Source organism: Paroedura picta, chromosome 11 (genome assembly GCF_049243985.1).
Source record: "Paroedura picta isolate Pp20150507F chromosome 11, Ppicta_v3.0, whole genome shotgun sequence".
Classification (NCBI taxonomy): domain Eukaryota; kingdom Metazoa; phylum Chordata; class Lepidosauria; order Squamata; family Gekkonidae; genus Paroedura; species Paroedura picta.
Window position 1 is genome coordinate 8447831 of NC_135379.1, and position 20811 is coordinate 8468641.

General features: G+C 45.1%; 1 protein-coding gene across 4 annotated transcripts in view; it reads right to left on the bottom strand.

The window, feature by feature from the left end:
- The window catches only part of DIP2C (disco interacting protein 2 homolog C), a 287193-nt gene that overhangs the window by 122886 nt on the left and 143496 nt on the right, over positions 1 to 20811 (bottom strand). For all 4 annotated transcript variants that reach the window (XM_077304480.1, XM_077304478.1, XM_077304481.1 and 1 more), the window contains exon 2: positions 2422 to 2493. In XM_077304480.1, the coding sequence (XP_077160595.1) occupies positions 2422 to 2493 (72 nt within the window). The remainder of the gene's footprint in view (positions 1 to 2421; positions 2494 to 20811) is intronic.

Below are 20811 nucleotides of genomic sequence, written 5' to 3' on the forward strand. Positions count from 1 at the left end.
GGGGAGGTCACCATTGTTCACAGCTGTTGGTCACCAGCACCCTTCCTTCTCTATTCTTGGTTGTCAACGACTGAAGTGGGGGACACCAACAGCAGCATGAAGGGGGGGCAGATTTTGCCCAGGGGCCACCAGCTGCTGATTCCTACCCTAGAAGCAATTTTGCTGATGCTCCACATCTGCAAAACCCAAAACTTAACTGCACCTCTGTGTATGTCAAACAATATAGCCTAAGTGTTGTTAGAGCTCTGGAAAAAAAACAGGGTTGAACTTTGCACAGCAAAGGCAACTGTGACTTCAGCACCCCCCAGTTTAGGGTGGACAGTGCAGTCTACAGTCATCGGCACAGCAGTTATTTTGTGAGTATCCACAGGACAGTCCTTTTCAGGCCTGAAGCTATAAAAGAACTTTTGGCCATGTCAGACAATGATGGATCAATGGGCCATTTGAGACGCGGAAGCAAATTACTCTCTATTTTTAGGAGTTCCAAAAGTCACAAATACACTCTTATGTAAAAACAGTTGGTTCCATTTAGGGATTAGCTTTTGCCTCTGACCTAATCGAATTATGATGAATAGAAGCATAGGAAACTGACTTCAGTGAACCTAGAAGTGATTGCACAGTCAAGAATACAGTAATGACCATGGCAGATCGGACCGATGCTCCATTAAGCGGACTACTCAGTAACTATCCAATGGCATCCAGATGTTTCAGACAGCTGCGGAAACAGGCCAGAATATTGACAGCCATTGTCAACTGCTATGTCCAATAATCTGAGACATGCCACCACTGAAACATAATTTTGCTCCTTCTTGGTCTAAATCATGGTTTTAAGCAAGGGAAGTAGCAACTTTGTCCCTACTACAAACACAAACAGATGAAGCCGGTTTAAGTTAGGTGCGGTAGGTCTTAAACACTGACCCACAAAAAGAGTTAAGCTCCATTAGGAACATAGATGATCCCCAAAGTTTTAGTAATTAATTTAGTAACAGGATGTACTGTTGTTTGGTTACATCCTAAGAATTATGGCTGTCGGTCGCATCATTACGACGGTGGACGAGGTAGGTAGAAATCAATGAAGTCCTACCTCATTTCATTGAGACAAGGATGGAATAAATCAAAGTATCTTAGTGTGGAATATGTTTACGGCAGGGGTAGTCAACCTGTGGTTCTCCAGATGTCCGTGGACTACAATTCCCATGAACTGAGATGCCAATACCATAAAGCAGGGGTAGTCAACCTGTGGTCCTCCAGATGTTCATGGACTACAATTCCCATGGGAATTGTAGTCCATGAACATCTGGAGGACCACAGGTTGACTACCCCTGCTTTACGGTATTGGCATCTCAGTTCATCCAGTTCAGCATCCAATCTTAGATGCTGGCTATGATCACAATGGAGTAGGGTTGGTGCAAAATCTTCAAAGGTATTTTAGATTTGATGTACATATCTGACTAAACCCTATTCAGAACGAATGACGCAGCATAGTTTTAACACAGCAGACCGCACTCCGCAACTTCAGGTGCCAGTAGTAGATCATGTTCTCAGGCGCTTCACAGCATGAAATTATTCTCCAGAAGTCGCAAAGGAATGCAAGAAGGGTCACCAGAGGCTGCTATCTTTCTTGTTTGTGTGCTAATTTTTTTTTAATGCTAATTTTCACTTGGATAGATTCAAGTGGGTAGTCGGTGTTGGTCTGAAGTAGCACAATAAAATCAGAGTCCAGTCGCACCTTTAAGACCAACAAAGATTTATTCAAAGTGTGAGCTTTCGAGTGCAAGCACTCGAAAGCTCACACTTTGAATAAATCTTTGTTGGTCTTAAAGGTGCGACTGAACTCTGATTTTAATTTTCACTTGAGTTTTTTCACCTATGGGAATATTCAAAATTGAAATCTTGAGGCTGCAGCCCGACATGCTGCCATCTCAGGAATCTACCGGTTAATCTGGCCGCTTGCCTAGACCAAGGCTGATTGATTCTGGATCAACTGGTTCTGCTGTGATCACTACATCCATTTTTTCTTTGTGACCGTTATTCACTGGGGAAGGACAGCTTCTTTTAAATTCTGATGCTTCCTAAATTTATCTAGCACATTCTGGTTCATCTGTATACCCCTAACCATCCCCTTCATTATTAGCTATTTATAATTAACTAAATTAAGACGCTCAGGTAGTTCCATTCCCCATGCAGTGCACAATAATACACATATTAAAAGGTGTACAGACCTACGACTTGGTCGAACAAAGAGACATACTTGTGAACGGTGGGGTGGGTTGATGTGGGAAGGCAATCTACATACACCACACAACGGTGACAGGCTCCTTTCTGTCCCAGACAACACCCCCACTAGACGCACGTTGATTGCCGAGTCCAATGACCAATGCGCACGACAGTTTCATGCACCGCTTGTGCCGCTCTACATACCTGGAGGTTGTGGCAAGTAGGCCCCAATTAATTTTGATCTCTTCTTTTCATAGCCCTTCTGTGTGATGTCACCTGCCAAGGAAAGCAAAGGGAGGGGGGAACAGAATCAATAAAGCTCCAATGAAGATGCAATCTGGCCGCTCGGGTGAAGAGGCGTACGCTTTGCGACCGGGGCCCTGTCTGTTGGTCCCGACAATTGTAATGAATGGACAATTGAAAGCGCATTACGATCATTCTGCCAAGGAAATTTAATTTACGCCGGAGCCGTTTTTGGCAACCGAACGCCCGCCACAGCTTATTCCGGCAGCGGGGAGTCCAAGAAGCAGAGGGTTGCTTTGTCATTCTGATACTGTCACACAAAACCACATCAGCCTTCATTAAGTTAATCAACAGTGGATTATATAGAATGCTTTGGTCGGTAATGGCTGGCAAAAGACATTGGCAATTAGCATTTTCTCCACTATTAATGGGGTTCTTTAATCAAGCGTGAAGGGCGCACAAAAGATTTGGAACTGTTGACGTACTATTTCAAGAACAATATAAACATTTGGCTAAGCAGCTAAGCACTCCTGCAAGACCAAATCGCACAGCATCGGAACGGTATCGAGCTTCCCACGGCCGGACCATGAAAAGACACCATTTCTATCCATTCAAGAGTGCAGTTGGGGGCAGATTTCCCGAGAGCCCGCCTGAATCTCACAATCATGGCACGCACATGCTTCTCTCCTCCTGGAGGTGTGTGAAGAGCGAGACAGCAAGACTGAAATCTCTGTGTCATTACCACCGTGACTAAAGCATTGAAATGTTTAAATACGGATTACAACAAGCCTGGCTTTTAATTTTGTGTTTTAATTTTGTGTTAGAGCTCGGTCTGAGACCGTTTCCTGACAATAGTCCTGCTATATTGTGAAAACTGGCTCAGTAACACATTCTGTGCCCAGCCAAGATCTAGATTTAGAACAGTCTTTCAACTTTTTTTACCGTCGTGAAACCCCTGAAACATTATTCAGGGTTAGAATTCTGATTGTGCAGAATTTGGCTGGGAAGCACACGCCCACCCGAGGCCCCTCCCCTTCCCACCCTCTCCAGGGCCATCTTTGGACATATGGTCCTATCATCTGATAAATTTTAACAAATTTAACAAATTAATTCCCATCATTTGGGAAACTCTTCCATTACCGTCAAGAAACCCGAGGGTTTCATGAAACCCTGGTTGAGAAAGCCTAATCTACAGTGTGTTTTGGTTCCCCAGGTCAACTGCTACAGGGCCAAAATTCAGGAAAGAGAAGGTATAGACACTTCTGTTTATTTTTAATTTAAAAGTGTTTATTATTTGTTATTTTTGCACCACCTTTCCCTCCAGCTTGATCAGCCAAATGCAGAAGGTCTGGCTCCTAGCCTTTAGACCAACTTTGGCCAAGCTAGAAGCATCATTATGTGTCACTAGCCACAGAAGGCACACCTGTCTTCTTTGCCTAAAGAGAATGCTTCGTTTTCTCTCCCCAGTCACAAGCCTTGAGGTTCCTGACAAAAAGATCAAGACTTCTTGAAGTTCTACTTAAGTTGATTTAAGCTAATTTCTTCTCACTGGAGTTCCACATTCTGGCACCACTTGGCTACCTTATTCTCCCTCCCCTGCAGGTGAAGCATGCTAGAATCATAGAATCACAGTTCACAACCCCCCGATGGCCCTAATATTGGTGTTGGAGTGACGGGCAGCCTGATGATCCTGAGTCACAACCTGCTACTTTGAGGACCTAAGAATGAGCCCCAAGCCTGAGTATCATGACCAAAAGCCCAAGATCTGGGAACCATATAGGAAAGCGTATGGAGCCCAAGAGCTGGAACATAACCCCATTACGGAGGATGGAAAGGGGGGAAAAACAGCTTTCCAGACTGCAGTGTGTGTCCATATTTGACTCAGGGAGATTTCCACTTAAGTTTTGAGAAGAAAATAAAGGCAGCAGGTGCTTAGCAGCTCATTAATCCACTGCACATATGGCACATACAATTTGGCGTTGCCCTGCACTCCCCACCCCATTTCTCTGCAGCACAGATAATTCTAGCCCAAGTATTTGTACGTTAGGCCTTGCTCAAGGAAGCTTTTTAGTACAAAACATATTAACACACAAAACCCCCACTCCAAACAGGAAATATATGAGGCATTCAACAAGTTCATGCAATAAAAATAATTAATTGCGTGTGTGTGGAATTGGACAGGTTTTCTTCCTGTTGTTTTTTTTTCCTGCAGTTTTGCCACTTTGAAATATTCTGAAACATTATCTGAGGAAAGGATGGCAAGTAAAGAGAATTTCTTATTGGCGACAAGATCCAGGACTCTTCTAGCCTATCACTAACTGCACAAGAAACTGGGGAGAAGATCACCTGTTCCCTGGCAACCAAATTTGAAGTACCTGGCGAGAGAAACCGGTAGTTTGCCACAATTAATGAATTCAAGGTTCCTATGAATCCACAAAGTCCCCATCGGTCTCTTTCTAGTGGGCTTCTATATCATATGGAAGGGTTTCCCAACCATGGTCCTCAGTGGTACCAGGACATGGGTTTTTTCAAAATGGCGGCAGAGAAGAGCCCTTCCACCCTCTGCCTGCCATTTTTTTAATCATTAAGAAAAATTCTCCCTCGATTTGGGCAGGTTGACTTGCCCCATCCCAAAGTGACCAATAATGGGTCTGGAGGGGCTGAGAAGGGGAGGGGAACTGGCCATTTAAACCTTTGCTGGCTGAGGCTCCTCCAGCTTCTGGAGTGTGCGACAGGGAGGCGTGGCCACCTGACCTCACTTCCTGGTACCTCAAAGCCTGAAAAGGTAAGCTTGAGACCTAAATCAAGTGATGGAGTATTCACAAATTGGATTGGATAACACAATGTCAAAAGAGTTACCCCCCCCCCATCACTTTGCAAGTCCCCGCCCAGGGCTTGCTGCCTTCCAAATCAACTTGTGCACCCACAACAGAGATATGCAGAAGCACACGGAACAAGGGCATCTCAGAGTGAAAGTAATTCTTAACTCCAGCAGCCAAACAGATTGACTTCTGGAGAGGAAATGTAGGAAGGATGCTTCCAGTTTTAATTCCAAGATGCCTCAGCTATGAGAAATGCGGGAAATCGTCCTGGTTCCAGCCCTACTAGGAACCCAGGCTGTTCACTTTAACAGCCACACACGAAGAACTAGCCTGTAATTTCCAGGAGACACACATACGACCATGGCTGGTTGATCCATGTAGCACATGCTATGGTCCCCGCACTTCATAGTGCCTCCCCCCATGGATCAGGGTCATAGCCTCTCTTCTCCCCCCTTTTCTATGTTTAAGGATACTCAGAGTGACCCCATTTTCCACTGTGCGGGGTCCCTATGCTCCCAGTCTGGCTGCTTTCACGAAAATTGTACCCTACTAGGGCCGTGCAAATCCTTAAACTGGTTCTGTTGCTACGGGCCCCGCAAGCCCTTAAACCACTGCTGCATAAGACAACGTGAAGCTTGATCACCCACAGCTTTGGGAATTTTTGACAATGAACTCGCACCAATGGAAACTTCCCTTGAAAACCATCCACCAAGTCATCGAGCCTCTGGACGGAATCTCCTTCCTTTCCCCCAAAACCCTTGGACTATCCAGGTTGCTTTAAGACTTGTTCACAGCCGATGACTCAAGTCCGCTGTCAAAATCTTCCCAAGAGAGATATGAATGGAGCACAGCTCCTCATAAGCGAGCATGATGACTCACTCGTTTCTCCCACTGATGATGCAGACAGGCTCTCTGTCTGCCCTTCCAAAAATACACAAGGAGACTAGGGATTGCAGTTTTGGAGGAGGAAGCAAAGCTGCAGAAAGCATAAGGAAACAATATGCACTAAAAGGAAACAAGGCTGATTTCGCAGCCTAAATGTGCACACAGGCAAAGATTCAGGAAACTAAGTAAATACATTCTACAGGCTTAGCCAAGCTTTAGGCTAGAACAGGGGGCTCCTGGGAATGCTGGCAGGGGGCTCCTGGGAATTGTAGTCCATGGACATCTGGAGGGCCGCAGTTTGACTACCCCTGGGCTAGAAGACCAGCCAACCCCCACTCCTGTCGCCCTTCCCCCCCTGCTCTTTTGGCAAAGCTAGCAAGGGTTTGAAAGGTGATTTTAAATTACTGGGAGAGGAAACTTCTGCTGGTTCCTTCAAAGGAGAGTCTATAGTAGCTCCAAAGTTTCCCAGTTCCTTTGCACCCAACATCGTTCTCCTTCCTTCAGCCTCTCCAGATGTGAGTCAGAAAATAACTTTAAGGGGGAATAGAATCATTGCATTTTCAAACTTTGAAATGTACAGTCTACCAGGATTTTTCTTCTACTCTGTACTTTTTGTCACATATAACCTAATAATAAAAAGCAAACAGGATCTCAAGATATATTAAGACTGGGAAGAAGCTGATGTCCACAGGTCCGCTAAATTCAAATATTTTCATTTTGATTTTGCTTCTCTCGTTTTAGAAACAAATCTGCCAGTCTGTATTTTCACACCACCTCCTATTTCCTCCTGTAAATATTTATTTGTTTATCAGCTCACAACAATTTATAATTTACAGCGGTTAAAGCCATTGAAAACATTTAAAACTAATAATTTACATTGAAATCCATCCAAGTTCGCTGCTATTTCTCTGTCAGAGGGTGGGGAATACAGTGCTAAGTTAATACAGTCATAGAGTGCATGTCCAGCTGTTTCCAGCTGTTCATGTAAGTTTTTCCTTTAAGATTCCCCCCCATGTAAAAAATTGACCCATTTTTACACTGCACAGTAATTGGCTACAAGTAACACCAAAAAACCTGAAAGGAGCACCCAATCTATGACAGCAAAAAAAAAATCAGGATGACCAAAACCGATGCAGGTGACAACACAGAGAATCAAACCAAACAAAAAGTTTGTGTACGCTTCCTAATTACGATTCTTCTTTTAAACGTTTGCGCAATATGTGTTCCGAATCCACAGACCACATAATTACCTGAAATAAATGAAACTCCACGTAATTTGAGCAGATTTCACTGGCTGATTCAGCTGATTTCTGAACTTGCTACATCCTTGACCCAAATTATTTGTTTTTCCACTTACCTTTTGAGACAAATCATTTCAGCATATTCTGTGCGCTAAACCCACTGCTATCTCCTGGAAATGTCCCTGAACCGACGCCAGCGATTATTAAAAACTGAAACCAGAGTAGTATAGCTGTTGTTTTTAAAAGCATCCATCTAATTCCCTGAGTCAAAATGTCTAATATTTGGACAGTCCAACGGCAAGAAGAAATAGCCCCTTGAAGGCTGAACGGCAAAGACACCCAGTTCAAAATGTAAATATTCTCTATGAGGAGCGCTGTGTGGTCTCCCCTGGTTTTTGGAGCGGGGGCATTTGCATGGCACTGCTTTTATAGCCTGGATTACTGGAAAGTAAACACGAATCCAGAGTTTAACGGGGACACTTTCCATTCGCAACGTTCATTTCGTTATTTGAAGCTTTAACGGACACTTTATGTAATGAAAGCAAATCATTTCCATTTTTGGAATTTTATGGCCCTCGGGGCCGTTCGTAATGCCGTTTCCTTTCCTTTTTTGCTTTATAAGGCTGGCGGGTTATCTTTGAAGCGGCAATCTCTTTGTGACTCTTGCAAAGCTCTCTTTTGTTTCTCCACTTGTTAAATTAAAGGCTCAAGTTGAGGGGGGGGGATCCGGTGCATCAACAGTTGGATCCTGCTAAAGCCTGATTGACAAACTGTGGCTCTCCAGATGTCCATGGACTAGTGTTACCATGAGCCCCTGCCAATTGGCCATGCTGGCAGGGGCTCATGGTAATGGTAGTCCATGGACAACTTGTGAGTCACAGTTTGGTCACCCCCTGTGCTAAAGGGAAATTTTTATGGAGGAGGCTATTTTGGGGAAGAAATATATGCACATGAAAGCAGCGTTGTCTGAACAGATTCCAAACAGATTCCAAAAGGCGACTGTAAGCCGCTTTGAGCCTCCTTCGGGTAGAGAAAAGCGGCATATAAGAACCAACTCTTCTTCTTTCTTCTTCTTCTTCTATTGCAGAGAAAAGCCAACTGAGGTCTCGAAAAACCCTAAAGCCATTTTTATTCCAGCCTAAGGTTTCAAAATGGATCCCAGTTCATAAAAGCTTGCACTAGAATAAGACTTGTCTGCCTCCACCTCATGGTTAATTTATTGGCCATTTGCTGTTTTTCTGACTTCTTGTCAGAGTCTACTGGAGTTCTGATTCAGCCAGGCAATCTCATATGCCACGGCCTCCAAACATCTCCGTTTTCCCATTCACAGCTCTGCTGGCTTTTTAAAAATATATCATTCTTAATTTTCACTAGACAAATCCATGACAGGGAAAACACAAGTACAGAAGAGACAAGCTGTCCCCCAAAGGTGCCTATGATTTACCCGTATAAGACATTTTGATCCCGCCCATCGTGCTAAGGCAGGGGTAATCAAACTGCGGCCCTCCAGATGTCCATGGACTACAATTCCCACGAGCCCCTGCCAGCATTCGCTGGCAGGGGCTCCTGGGAATTGTAGTCCATGGACATCTGGAGGGACGCAGTTTGACTACCCCTGTGCTAAGGATTTGAGGCGGGTTGTAGTAACAACTTGTGGCAAAAGGTTGCAGTTCTTGTAAACTGGAGCAGTTTTCTTCGATGCCTTTAGTTACAGCTTTGAGCAAAAACTGTTTTGGCCCACCCACCGCATCACAATGCTCTGCAGCCAGGCCCCGCCCACATTTACGGGCGGAAGGTCTGGAAGGTAGGTGGCTCGAAAGGCACGCACGTTTTTATCCGGTCCAGCTTGCCTGTGATGGGAGTGGCTAAAAACACAGACAGACGAGACAAACAAGGACAGGAAGCCTTAATTGACGAACTGGTGTGACTGACTGATTAAAACCTTAATCTCAGATTAACATTTGCCGCTCGATTAATCAGTGGGGCTGACAAGCAAGGCCACGATTTGTACTGCAAGACTCTTCGGGGGGTAAGCGGCCCTGGCGTGAAAGCCGAACAAACAGGCCGGCTTCCGAACCCCACATCAAAACTGCATGACAAAGACACCGCAAAACGGATTGACCTTCTGCCTGGCCTCCAGAACGGACAGGCTGTTTGTCTCCCAGAACGAAACAACAGTTTGCATTTTGATAAGAAGAGCCATTTTGTATGTAATCACCATGGTCCAACCGGGAACGGGGTGGGGAGGGGGGATGTTAACACAAAAGGATCCATCCCAAGCTGGAGGACGACCCACAGGCACAGAATGGGAACTGCACATTTGCACTTGCCTTTTGTTTATTTACAGCCTGTTTTTTCTGACCAATGAAGTCCAAAAGAACTCAGCACATCCTTCTCCCATCCTGCATTTTCTCATAACAGCAGCGTTTTGGGTAGGTTAGGCGGAGAGAATGTGGCTGGCCCAGGGTTACCCACTGAAGTTCCAAGGTTAGAAGAGAGATTCAAACCTGAGGTCCCAACCAGCCACTCTATTTGCTATGCCATAAAAACTGCAATAGCAGACATGATTGGGTGTGATATGCGGAGGGATAGCACACGTGGAGAAATCAGCATCGGTAATGAGTCAGGAAACCTATGTCTCGATTCGGTCCAGGAGGGTGCAAAGTCTTAAGCTTCATTATCAGTTGCAAATCTTCCTTTGAAATTCATTTGTAAGAGAACTGCTACTCATCCACCAGGACTTACTCAACAGATTAACAGGGCAGATGGCTTCGCATTCTACTTTTAATCTAAGAAGTGAGCAGTAACTCATAAAAACCCCTACCCTGTCACAAATTTTGTTAGTCTTTCAGGTGCTGCTGGACTCATGCTCTTTTCAACTCATGCTGCAGACAGACTAACGCAGCTACGCATCTTGATCCACCACAACTAATATTGGGACTGCCATGTCCCTTCACCCACTGATAAGGGAGGAGAGGAAGCCAAAACCAACGAGTGAGGGGAAGGGATGAAATGTGTATGCATGCAAATACTCCATCCTGACACCACACCTATGTGGTTAGGAGACTGCAGCAACAACTCCAGTCTTGAGAAGTCCTGCAAAAAAAAAAAATTAAATGTGTGGATTTTCTACCCACAATCAACAGGTTTGGAAAGCTGAAAACGCAAGAGAATACAGATCCATGCACCAGTGTGGCTTCATATGGACCTCCCAAGTTCACAAATCAGAGCAGACCCAATTTATTCTTGCTCAATAAAAAGACGGAAACCTGAAGAGAGAACTGAAGCACAGCAAACAAAAGCAACATAACGTACTGAAGGGATCCACAGCATGGATTAGTTCAATTTGAAAGCAATTTCCTCTTTATCAGAAAACAAAATGGAAATTAAACCAAAGCTTGTGAGCAACCATTTCAGCACTGTGCTTAGAAGAAGAAGAGTTGGTTCTTATATGCCGCTTTTCTCGACCTGAAGGAGTCTCAAAGCAGCTTACATTCACCTTCCCTTTCCTCTCCCCACAACAGACACCCTGTGAGGTGGGTGAGGCTGAGAGAGCCCTGATATTCCTGCTCGGTCAGAAGTTTTATCAGTGCTGTGGCGAGCCCAAGGTCACCCAGCTGGCTGCAATTTGGGGGAGCGGGGAATCAAACCCGACTTGCCAGATTAGAAGTCCGCACTCCTAACCACTACACCAAGCTGGCTCTTTTAAAACACGGTTTCATCCTCTTCCAAGCACACTAAAGTTCCATGACTGCAGATATCTGCATTTTGCAATTCATTGAAATGTCCCCCCAAAAGCAAGAGACCCATGTCTGAAAATCTAGTGGAAATTTCCCGTTATGCAACAAGAATGAAGTTGTTTTCTTCCGTAGATCACATCCCAGCACTGCATGCCTGTTTTCTCAGAATACTTTAAAGTTATATTTTGTTCCCTAACCTACTATTGTGTTCTTGTTCCAGTCCTGAGACAATGGTTGAAATTCCTGTTTTCAGAACGCTGCCAAGACAATCACAGGAAGACTCCTATTAAATTATTATTGGTATTATTCTCTCTTCTCTCCCCCCCCCCCCCCATCGTGCTTCCATACCACATCCATCAATTAAAGGCTGCATGTGGAATATTTATGCATGTGGAATATTTATGCAAATTAACATAGAGTAACTGAAGTGGGATCCGGCAAAAATGGCACTTCCACACACTTTACAAATTCTTGATAGGTAATTAAAGCCAAAGGGGCCACGATGTGCATGACAGGTGAGGAAAAGCATGAAACTGATGCAAAGATTTCAGCACACAATAAAATACAAACTGACAATCCCCCCCCCCCATCGTTTGATATAAAAAACGTAAAGCCGTGTTTTGTTGTGGGTGAACACTCATTGCTGTAAGACAAAGTCGCACAATATGAACTCTAGATAGCTCCGAAATGACTTCTCTTTTATCCTCCAGGTTTCCGCACAGGACCCAACCAGCTGGAAGCACCTGAAATCAGTAGTGTCACAAGAAAAGGTTTAGAACTCACCAGGACCACAGCCAGGACCATAAACAGACCAGTGGCCAATTCACGTAAAGCACTCATCTCTCCCATGTGGCCACCATGGGGCCTGTCGTTATGATGCTTTCCGGGGACTTAATTCAGAACTCAGGCACGCATGGGCCCGCTAGGTACCTTCTGGCAACCGGCAGAAGGTAAGGGGGACATCAGCAGGAGAACTGGGCTGAAGCTTGCACTGCCAACATCACAGTAGCATCACTTCAGGTGGCACTGCCAACATCACAGTAGCATCACTTCAGGTGTGCGCTGGAAAAGACACAATTGTTTCATTGGCAACATGCAAACACTCTGGTATTTGGGCAAAAACTCAATGGAAGATGACATTTTTACCATAGAGTTTTTGCTCAAACACCAGAGTGTCCCTGCATCACTGGTGACATGTTGCAACTTACGTTGTGTTGCCAGAGATGCAGACTTAGACCTACTTTTCCTGCCTATATGCTCCCTGCCAGCCACTGGGGGGATGGACAGCCCTGAAGTGCAGGATACCCCACCCCCTGATGGGGGCCTAACAACCTTACTCCAGATCAGGACTATGGGGACTGGGGGCTTAAGTCTTCCTGAAACATTGTTGGATAATTACTGTTAACCTACTGAGGAAACTCACAATGTGTTAATGGCTTCAACTAAGTTTAGGGGCAAACAGCATGGAGCAAAGCTTAAACTGCTTGTCTCTATGTGCTGTAGTAGCTCCAATCCAAGTCCACCCTGAGCAAGTCTGAGCATTTTGAGCACAGAACTTCCAGACTGTGAGGACTTTGAACCAAGTGAACTGGCCCCAACAGACAGGCAAAACACCATGAGGTATGCCACAGTGGTGAACCAGTTATGGTAGAGGATGTTTAAGCATGAAATCAATGGGATTTCACATTGCTTAATGTAGATTTTGGGGCCCTATCCCATGTGCTTGTGTGCTTCCCCCAACACATGCCTAACAGAGTCTCACAGTCAGAGTAATTCAGCAGTGGAATAGGCTGCCTAAGGAGGTGGTGAGCTCCCCCTCACTGGCAGTCTTCAAGCAAAGGTTGGATACACACTTTTCTTGGATGCTTTAGGATGCTTAGGGCTGATCCTGCGTTGAGCAGCGGGTTGGACTAAATGGCCTGTATGGCCCCTTCCAACTCTATGACTCTATGATTCTAATGGATATCCTTGTAGTTAAGATCTTGCGTGTGTGTGGGGATTGATGGAATTAACAAGAAAAATGATTTGAATAAGAAGTTATTCCTACATGTCTTAGCTTAGAACAATATCCTCCTTCTATCTGGGATGGTCGTCCTCTTCTACGGAGTGCACAGCTTCAGGAGGGATGTACATAGAGCAGTGAGGGAAGTAGGGGAAAACCGCCTAGCCAGCCAGATCAGCCAAATCAACCTTGGCAATCAATGGATTGAGATGTCGTGGCCAGATCACCCTCCTTCTATCTGGGATGGTCGTCCTCTTCCCCCAAGCGCACAGCTTTGGGAGGGACACACATGGCGTGGTGAGGAAGGTAGGGGACACCCACCTAGCCAGCCAGGTCAGCCAAATCAACCCTGGAAATCAATGGAGTGACAAATGCTGCAACCAGATTGGCTCACGTCCCATGACTTGGCTAATTGCATGGATGGATAACATTTCATGGTTCCAACTAAATGGTTCTAACCAAAATCAAAGAGGTGTTTTGCAGGGCCACATAAAAATCTAAGGGACACACGTTTTCCAAGCAATTTAAATAAATGGCAGCCTTAAAAGCATCGGTATCCAGACTGCATATATGCTTTATTTCTTATCTAACGTAACAGGAATGTTTACTTTACACAAGAATATAATCCTAAATTACAGGACTCTAATTTGAAAGTAAAGGATTCAAAGAAGCCATGGCTGGCACTGTAGGTAATGAGATTTTTTTTTTCCGCCTTGACACATTGTGTTTCATGTCACTTTGTCACTAAATTATTTAGTGCATATTTTAAAGGAAAATCGAGGTATTGCAAAATACTAAGCTGTGGATGACCTACTTATCCTGCATTCCCAAACCTGGAGGGAGGGACGAGAAAAGAGGAGAATGCAGGTAGAGCCTACCTGAATGTCTTCAAAGTATAAATTTTATGCTGATTGAAAAATAAATATGTATAAAAAGATAGAAACTCCACATACACACACTCAAGTAGAAATCTTCTTTCTATGTGGCATTTTTTAGCATGGAACGCAAAAGTTTCCCAAGGGAATGAAAATAAGTTCTTTAGGAAATATCCATTTGCCAGGAATTCCGTGTCGTCTGTTTGCATGGTTTAATGGGCTGAGGGTGTCATGCAGTGGAATTTGATAGCTACAGACATGTATACTGATATTTAGCACTAATATATTTATTTAATGTTTTTAACATGTTTGCATCCCACCTATCTATGCTGACAAGCAAGATGTAAATATTAGAAGAACCCACTTCACAGCAATAATGTTCTAAAATGGTCTGCCGTTATCCACCTCCACATCACGATCCTGATATTCCTCGGAGATCTCCCATCCAAATACTTGCCAGGGCCCATCCTGCTAAGCCTGAGATCTAGCTACACCAGGGGTAGTCAAACTGCGGCCCTCCAGGTTGACTGCCCCTGCTGTAAAGTTCATGTTCAAAGCCTGTTTTGCATTTTGAGTAAAAATAATACTGTCCATTGGGTTCGCGGCCCTCTGCGGCCCTCCAGATGTCCATGGGCTACAATTCCCATGAGCCCCTGCCAACAGTGGGGGTTCATGGGAATTGTAGTCCACAGATATCTGGAAAACCACAGTTATGCCACCCCTGCTTTTTTGGAAACATCTACAGCCTACTCTTTATGCCAATTGTCCCCTACTTCCGGTCCGGGGACCAGTACTGGAATCAGTTGGCACCGGGCCGCAGCTCCTCCTCGTCCTCCTCCCCGGCTGCTGCCTCAGGGGCTGCCCTGCCAATCTGCCACTTTGGTATTCTCCATGGCTGGGGCTCCCCCTTGGTGTGGCACTGCGCGGCTGCTGCTGGCAGTGCCCCCCAGTGGGCGGCGGGAAGTCAGGGGCGACAGTGGGGATGCAAGCGGAGCAGGGGCTCAGCCGGAGACATCCCTCGGCAAAAGACTACTCCCCTCCCCAGGCCTCTGTAAGATTGTCATGCGTTGACTGGTCTCTGGTGATAAAAAGGTTGAGGACCACTGCATTATGCTATTTTACTTATCATTTATATAGCACTACCAGTGTCAATGTCAAGAAGACGAAACCGCAGGTTTTCACGAGACCCTGGTTGAGGACGCCTGTTCTAGAAGGAGGGAATTCTCTGATGGCCAGCCAGGCATCCCAAGGGATCCTAAGACCGTGAGACAATTCCCCCCCTCCCCCACCGCATCATTATCCAAGAAGAAATTCCTCTTCTCCCTCCTGAGGAATATTCCGCCCTTGTGATCGAAAACCTACACACATGTGCAATTAGCTGGTTTCCTATATAAAACCCAAAAGGCGCAAAAGTCTTTTCCAAACCAGACAGTCTTGGCTCACCGCAAAGGGTGCAAGTTCACATCGGCAAAGCTCCTCTCCCATGAAGCACGCCCAGAGAAAGGAAAACAAATGATCTTGCAATAAAGCAACACAAAGAGGACGTGTGTAAGGCAATTTGTCAATGTTGCATCTTAATCCCCACGGTCCCATTCTCATTATGCCTTTCGTTGCTGGATAAGTGACCTCAACATCAATGATGTGCTCTCATGCACAGCTTGGCTGCTACCTAGGTCAATTATTCAAATGACGACACGCACACGGCCCGAACCCAAGACACTTGCTCATGCATTGCTATTCACGGCGCTACCTGCTCACAAATACTAGTTTGACCCTTTCAAGCGAAGGTCTGATATAAAACTTCCCTGATGCAAGGGCGGGGAACACGTTCATGGAAAAGAGCTTATGTTTGGTCTTCTGCTACTTCTCCACTTTCAGCGGGGCTAAGAAATAATCCTAGGAGATTACAACCCATTTTATTAGCTTACGCCACTTGGACTGGCTCAGAGGGGATGAGTAGGGGTGCAAGACTCCACGGGGGCCCACATCACCAGTGGGGCTCAGGGAACCAGATACGGTCACGCTGGGGAACAACAGAAGCATTCCTGTCCTCACCAAATACTTTGATGAGTTCCGCAGGGCCTGCTAGATGGCGCTCTTCCGCCAGGCATTCTGCTGGGGCCAACGAGATTACAGCATCTACCGGTGGCCCCCTCCATATAAATACACCCCCCTGAAAGCGAGAAGCAATTACTGGGCAGGATAATGGAAGTAACAACAAACATCAACTGGCTGGTCGGTTCTATGATTTTATACTGATATTAATTATATTTAATTGATATTGATTTTGCTGGCTTCAACTTGTTATTGTGTGTATTTTGAACATGTACGATTTTAAATGTCATAAACTGCCCCCAAGTTCACTTTGCAGGATGAGGCGGCCAGAAAAACCTACGCTAATAAATAAATACGTAAGTTGTGTGCACAATTTCTTTTTTATTTGGAGAGTATATAGACCGCCTCTCCAGAAAACCTCTTGAGATCTCTGAGGAAAGCCCGGGATGACATAAGGAGGTGGAGTGTTGGCTGATTTCGGAGCAGTTCAGCAACCCTGGCTCCATTCCCAATAATACGAGCAACGGTATTACAGAACTTGGAGATATTGTCAACTCTTACCCAATGAAGGAGCCATGGTGAGAAAGAAGGGGCGTTAAACTAGTTTCTCAGGCCAGTGTGCAAGCTGATAGTAAAAGAATGCAGAGAGGACAGGTAAAATGTCACCGGTATGCCACTGTCCTCTGAGACAGTGCATGAAAGACCGAATCTTTGCTATCTTAATACAAATACAAAAGGGGAATTATTAATTACATCCTTCGATGCAGGCTTCGGCTTATATTTCGTTCGGTACTTGAAACTATTATTGCATCTCAAAGCGAATAATGCAATGCCCAGGCACACCGCCAGCGAAAAGACAAGTGCAAGCACACTCACAGTGCCAAAACAAACATCACTTGTTCCGGTGGGGCACAAAGAGAGCTGCCCCCCCACGGTAGCATTTTCCTCTAAAAACTGCAGTCACTCTTGTCCTAGTTCTCTTTTCTTTCATTAACTTATGATCGATTTTCTTTTTAAATTTGCGTCTTCAGCCTAGAAGGGTTTTTCATCTAGAGCAGCCATAGCTCGACAAATGTGAAATGAAATTCCCTGAAATTTCTCGGTGAACAAAGCGACGTGAAATGATTTCTAAAGCAAAGGCTTTCGACTCTGCGTGTCAACGATGCGTTTGGGTGCTTTGGCAGGCCAGAGCTTTTCTTCCCTTTCTCCGCAGCATTTTTTAGAGTTTGTGTTAGAGATGGCCAGGCTGTGGCCTTTTGGGATCCTCTGAATCCATATTGGCTAATTCATAAGGTCAAGTACAGTCTGCAAGCTGATTCCCTGCAAACTGGGTTTTGCAAATCGAGAACTGGCCTCTGACATGCAGTTCTGTCCCATTCCATTCTGCCCTTTCTGGAGTAAAACTCTTAGTTCCATTCACAATAGTTTTGTATTATTTATATAGTCGTTAACATTAACTGTGTTCTCATATGTGCATTACCGCTGAAATAAATAAAGGTGGAGTCCGGTGGCACAACTGAGTTTTATTCTGGGTACCAGGAGCCAAGCCTGTCACGTTCATGAATACAACGCATGCTAGATTGGGGTGGGTGAGAAGAACTCTGCAGACGGCCTCCCCCTCCCCCCAAGACCTGGAAAGGCTGCCAGCCGCTGTTAGGGAACTCACCGCAGGGGCAGCTCTCATGCGGCACGGATCTGCAGCCTCCGAGCCTCAGAGGGAAGTGGAAGGAGGAGGGGGTGGTCAGGGATGGGGGACGGAAGGCGATTGGCTGGCCGCTGGACAGACAGGCAAGCCGGTTGGAGGAGGAGTCACTGAGGGGCGTAACAGCCGCCCTTACTGGGTGTTAAACTCTGAGTGGCACTTAAGCCATGAGACCAGCTCCTCCTCCAAGCCCTTACCAGATATATATCATGTGGAACAGATAAGCTTTTGTGTGCACACACACTTCTTCAGACCAAACGGCTGACCATCTGAAATAATTCCACAGCCCCCTTCTTACCAATTATTTTGGATAATTTTCATACGCATCTAATAACCTTCTCCCCCGAAGAGCTCAAACCTGCAAACTGCTATTTAGATAATTCTCCCCCAGTGTTTCCTTCTCATTTAACTTGCCTATTTAAGAAACACCGAGTGTTAACAAATACAAATTACCTTTGAGTGATTAGTCATAACAAAAATTGTGTCTTGGTTTGTTTTCTTTCTGCAATCTTCCCTGAGCCCACAAAAACTGTTATATTCTAAACAGAGAAAACAATCAACAACTCTGGAAAACCAATGAAATTTTATTGAATGATGTACCATTATTTTTCCATGTGCTACAGTTTGGACACAAATATAATAAAATATAATCATTAGAATAGAATGAAGACCTAATTTCAAGTTTAGAAGGATCAACGCACAGGGAACATAATGCAAACATACCATAAAAAATCCAGGGGCGGGGATTATGAAAGAGTCAAGTTCTTCTGAAGCTAAGCAGATGTAGACCACATTTTGGGCAGAAAATTACAGGAATCCCATATCCTGATGTGATAAGTTTATTTTTTTAATTAATTTATTATTAAAATTTATATACCGCTGTTCCCAATTGGGCTCATGGCAGTTCACACAATAAAAGAATAAAAACACAATAAAACCCATAAAAACCTGTAATTACAATTACTAAAGGTGACAAGACGGCAAGTGAAAAAACTAACTAAACTCACCCTCTCGACCAGCCAGGGCCAGACTTCTGACTGTCTTACTGGTGAGCCAGTGGGGAGACAGATCTATTTATTGACAGATGGACATGGGGGATCTTAGATTGAATAGTGGGCCCCACCCTGGCCTCAGCCGTATGCCTGGCGGAAGAGCTCCACCTTGCAGACCCTGCGGAAAGTTGACAACTCCAGCAGGGCCCTTAGCTCTTCCAGGAGCTCATCCCGCCAGATATAGATATATAAACTTTATGCACCTCTGTTTACAATGGATATTTAACTATGACTCCATTTTCAAAGAAAAACAAGCACTTCCCTTATTGATTTGTCAGCCCAATTATGGCTGAAGCAAAACAATCTTTGATCTTGGACTTTCAAAATTTGAACTTTGTACTTTTTTCATGATATTTTAGGCTTCAGCAGCTTAATGATTGTTCCATGTGTTGCACTTTTAACTTCCTTAACTTCATCCCAATGAAAGGACTTTTCTCTTGACAGCTCTGTGCTTGTAAAAAGTATAGGCATTAGTCACTCCCTGGTTCTCGGCTTTCACATAAGCTCCGGCTTTGAAGGTCAGCAAGATGCATGGAGTCTTGCCCACCTAGACCAAGGTTTTGTGAAACCCTAGGGCAGGGTTAGTCAAACTGCGGCCCTCCAGATGTCCACGGACTACAATTCCCAGAAGCCCCTGCCAGCATTCGCTGGCGGGGCTCCTGGGAATTGTAGTCCATGGACATCTGGAGGGCCACAGTTTGACTACCCCTGCCCTAGGGTATGTTGATGACCTTGGAAGGGTTTCCTGAATGGATGGGAGTTAATTACTCTGGGCGGGTGTATACACAGCTATGCTTGCTGCCTGTATTCTACATAATCACACCACTTCTGGGCTGCCTCAAAGCCCGAAGAATGGTTCAGGGGTTCCCAATGGTAAAAATGTTGAGAAAGGCCGACCTAGACAGAGAGTCTGAGCAGAAGCTAGTGGTGTATATATTTCCTAAAGTGAATACGAGGAAGATAGTCCTGTTAAAACTCAACGGGCCAATTTTAGGACGGAGAGAAGCTGTAACAGCCAAGGAGAAAAGCTTCAGAATCAGGGGGAAGAACAATTGGCAGCAAATCATGAACTGCAGTAAAAATAAAATCGGATTAAAACGTCAATATAGCTGAACTTTTCTCACACACTTCATTATGCAAAAGATTAACAACAAGAGTCCGTAAAAACAAAGGGCCCGCAATGCTTTTATAAAACCAGCTGTTTTCATTCAGTTTGGCTCATAGACTTAGTAAAGGAGAATGTGGATATCTAAACTGAATGCCAAATACTAGAGAACTGGCTGCTTAGTTCAATTCAAACCCCAGTCCATAAGCCAAGTACTGCCAGCCAGATCACAGTGCTGCAAGAACAGGCAAAGACACAACAACAGATCCCTCCTCTGGAATCTCTACAACAGGGGAGGCCAAACTGTGGCTTTCCAGATGCTGGCAGGGGCTCATGGGAACTGTAGTCTATGGACATCTGGAGGGCCACAGTTTCGCTACCTCTTTTCTAGAATGTAGCCCTGTGCTCTTCTTAGCTCCCTGCCTCCATCTGAGCTTTCGTGGAACTGCTTCACAGCCAAGAAATTCCCGGTGGGAAGTTTTAAGCCCGTTAAGGACCGTGTTCTTCCTGGATCGACTAAACCAGGAGTAGTCAAACTGCGGCCCACCAGATGTCCATGGACTACAATTCCCAGGAGCCCCTGCCAGCATTCGCTGGCAGGGGCTCATGGGAATTGTAGTCCATGGACATCTGGAGGGCCGCAGTTTGACTACCCCCGGACTAAACGTTCCAAGCCACCAGGCGAGCCCAGCCAGTCACAGTAACGAAGCTTCGCCAAGCACAGAGCAACGTAGATGACGAAACACCGAGAAACGTTTACTTAGCCGAATAAACACACTTTGTGCGTTCACGAGGGCTTCAAAATACATGCAATCGTAAATTCAGCTACGGCAAGCCGTCTCAGGCTAATAAACTAAACCAGCCGATTTGGT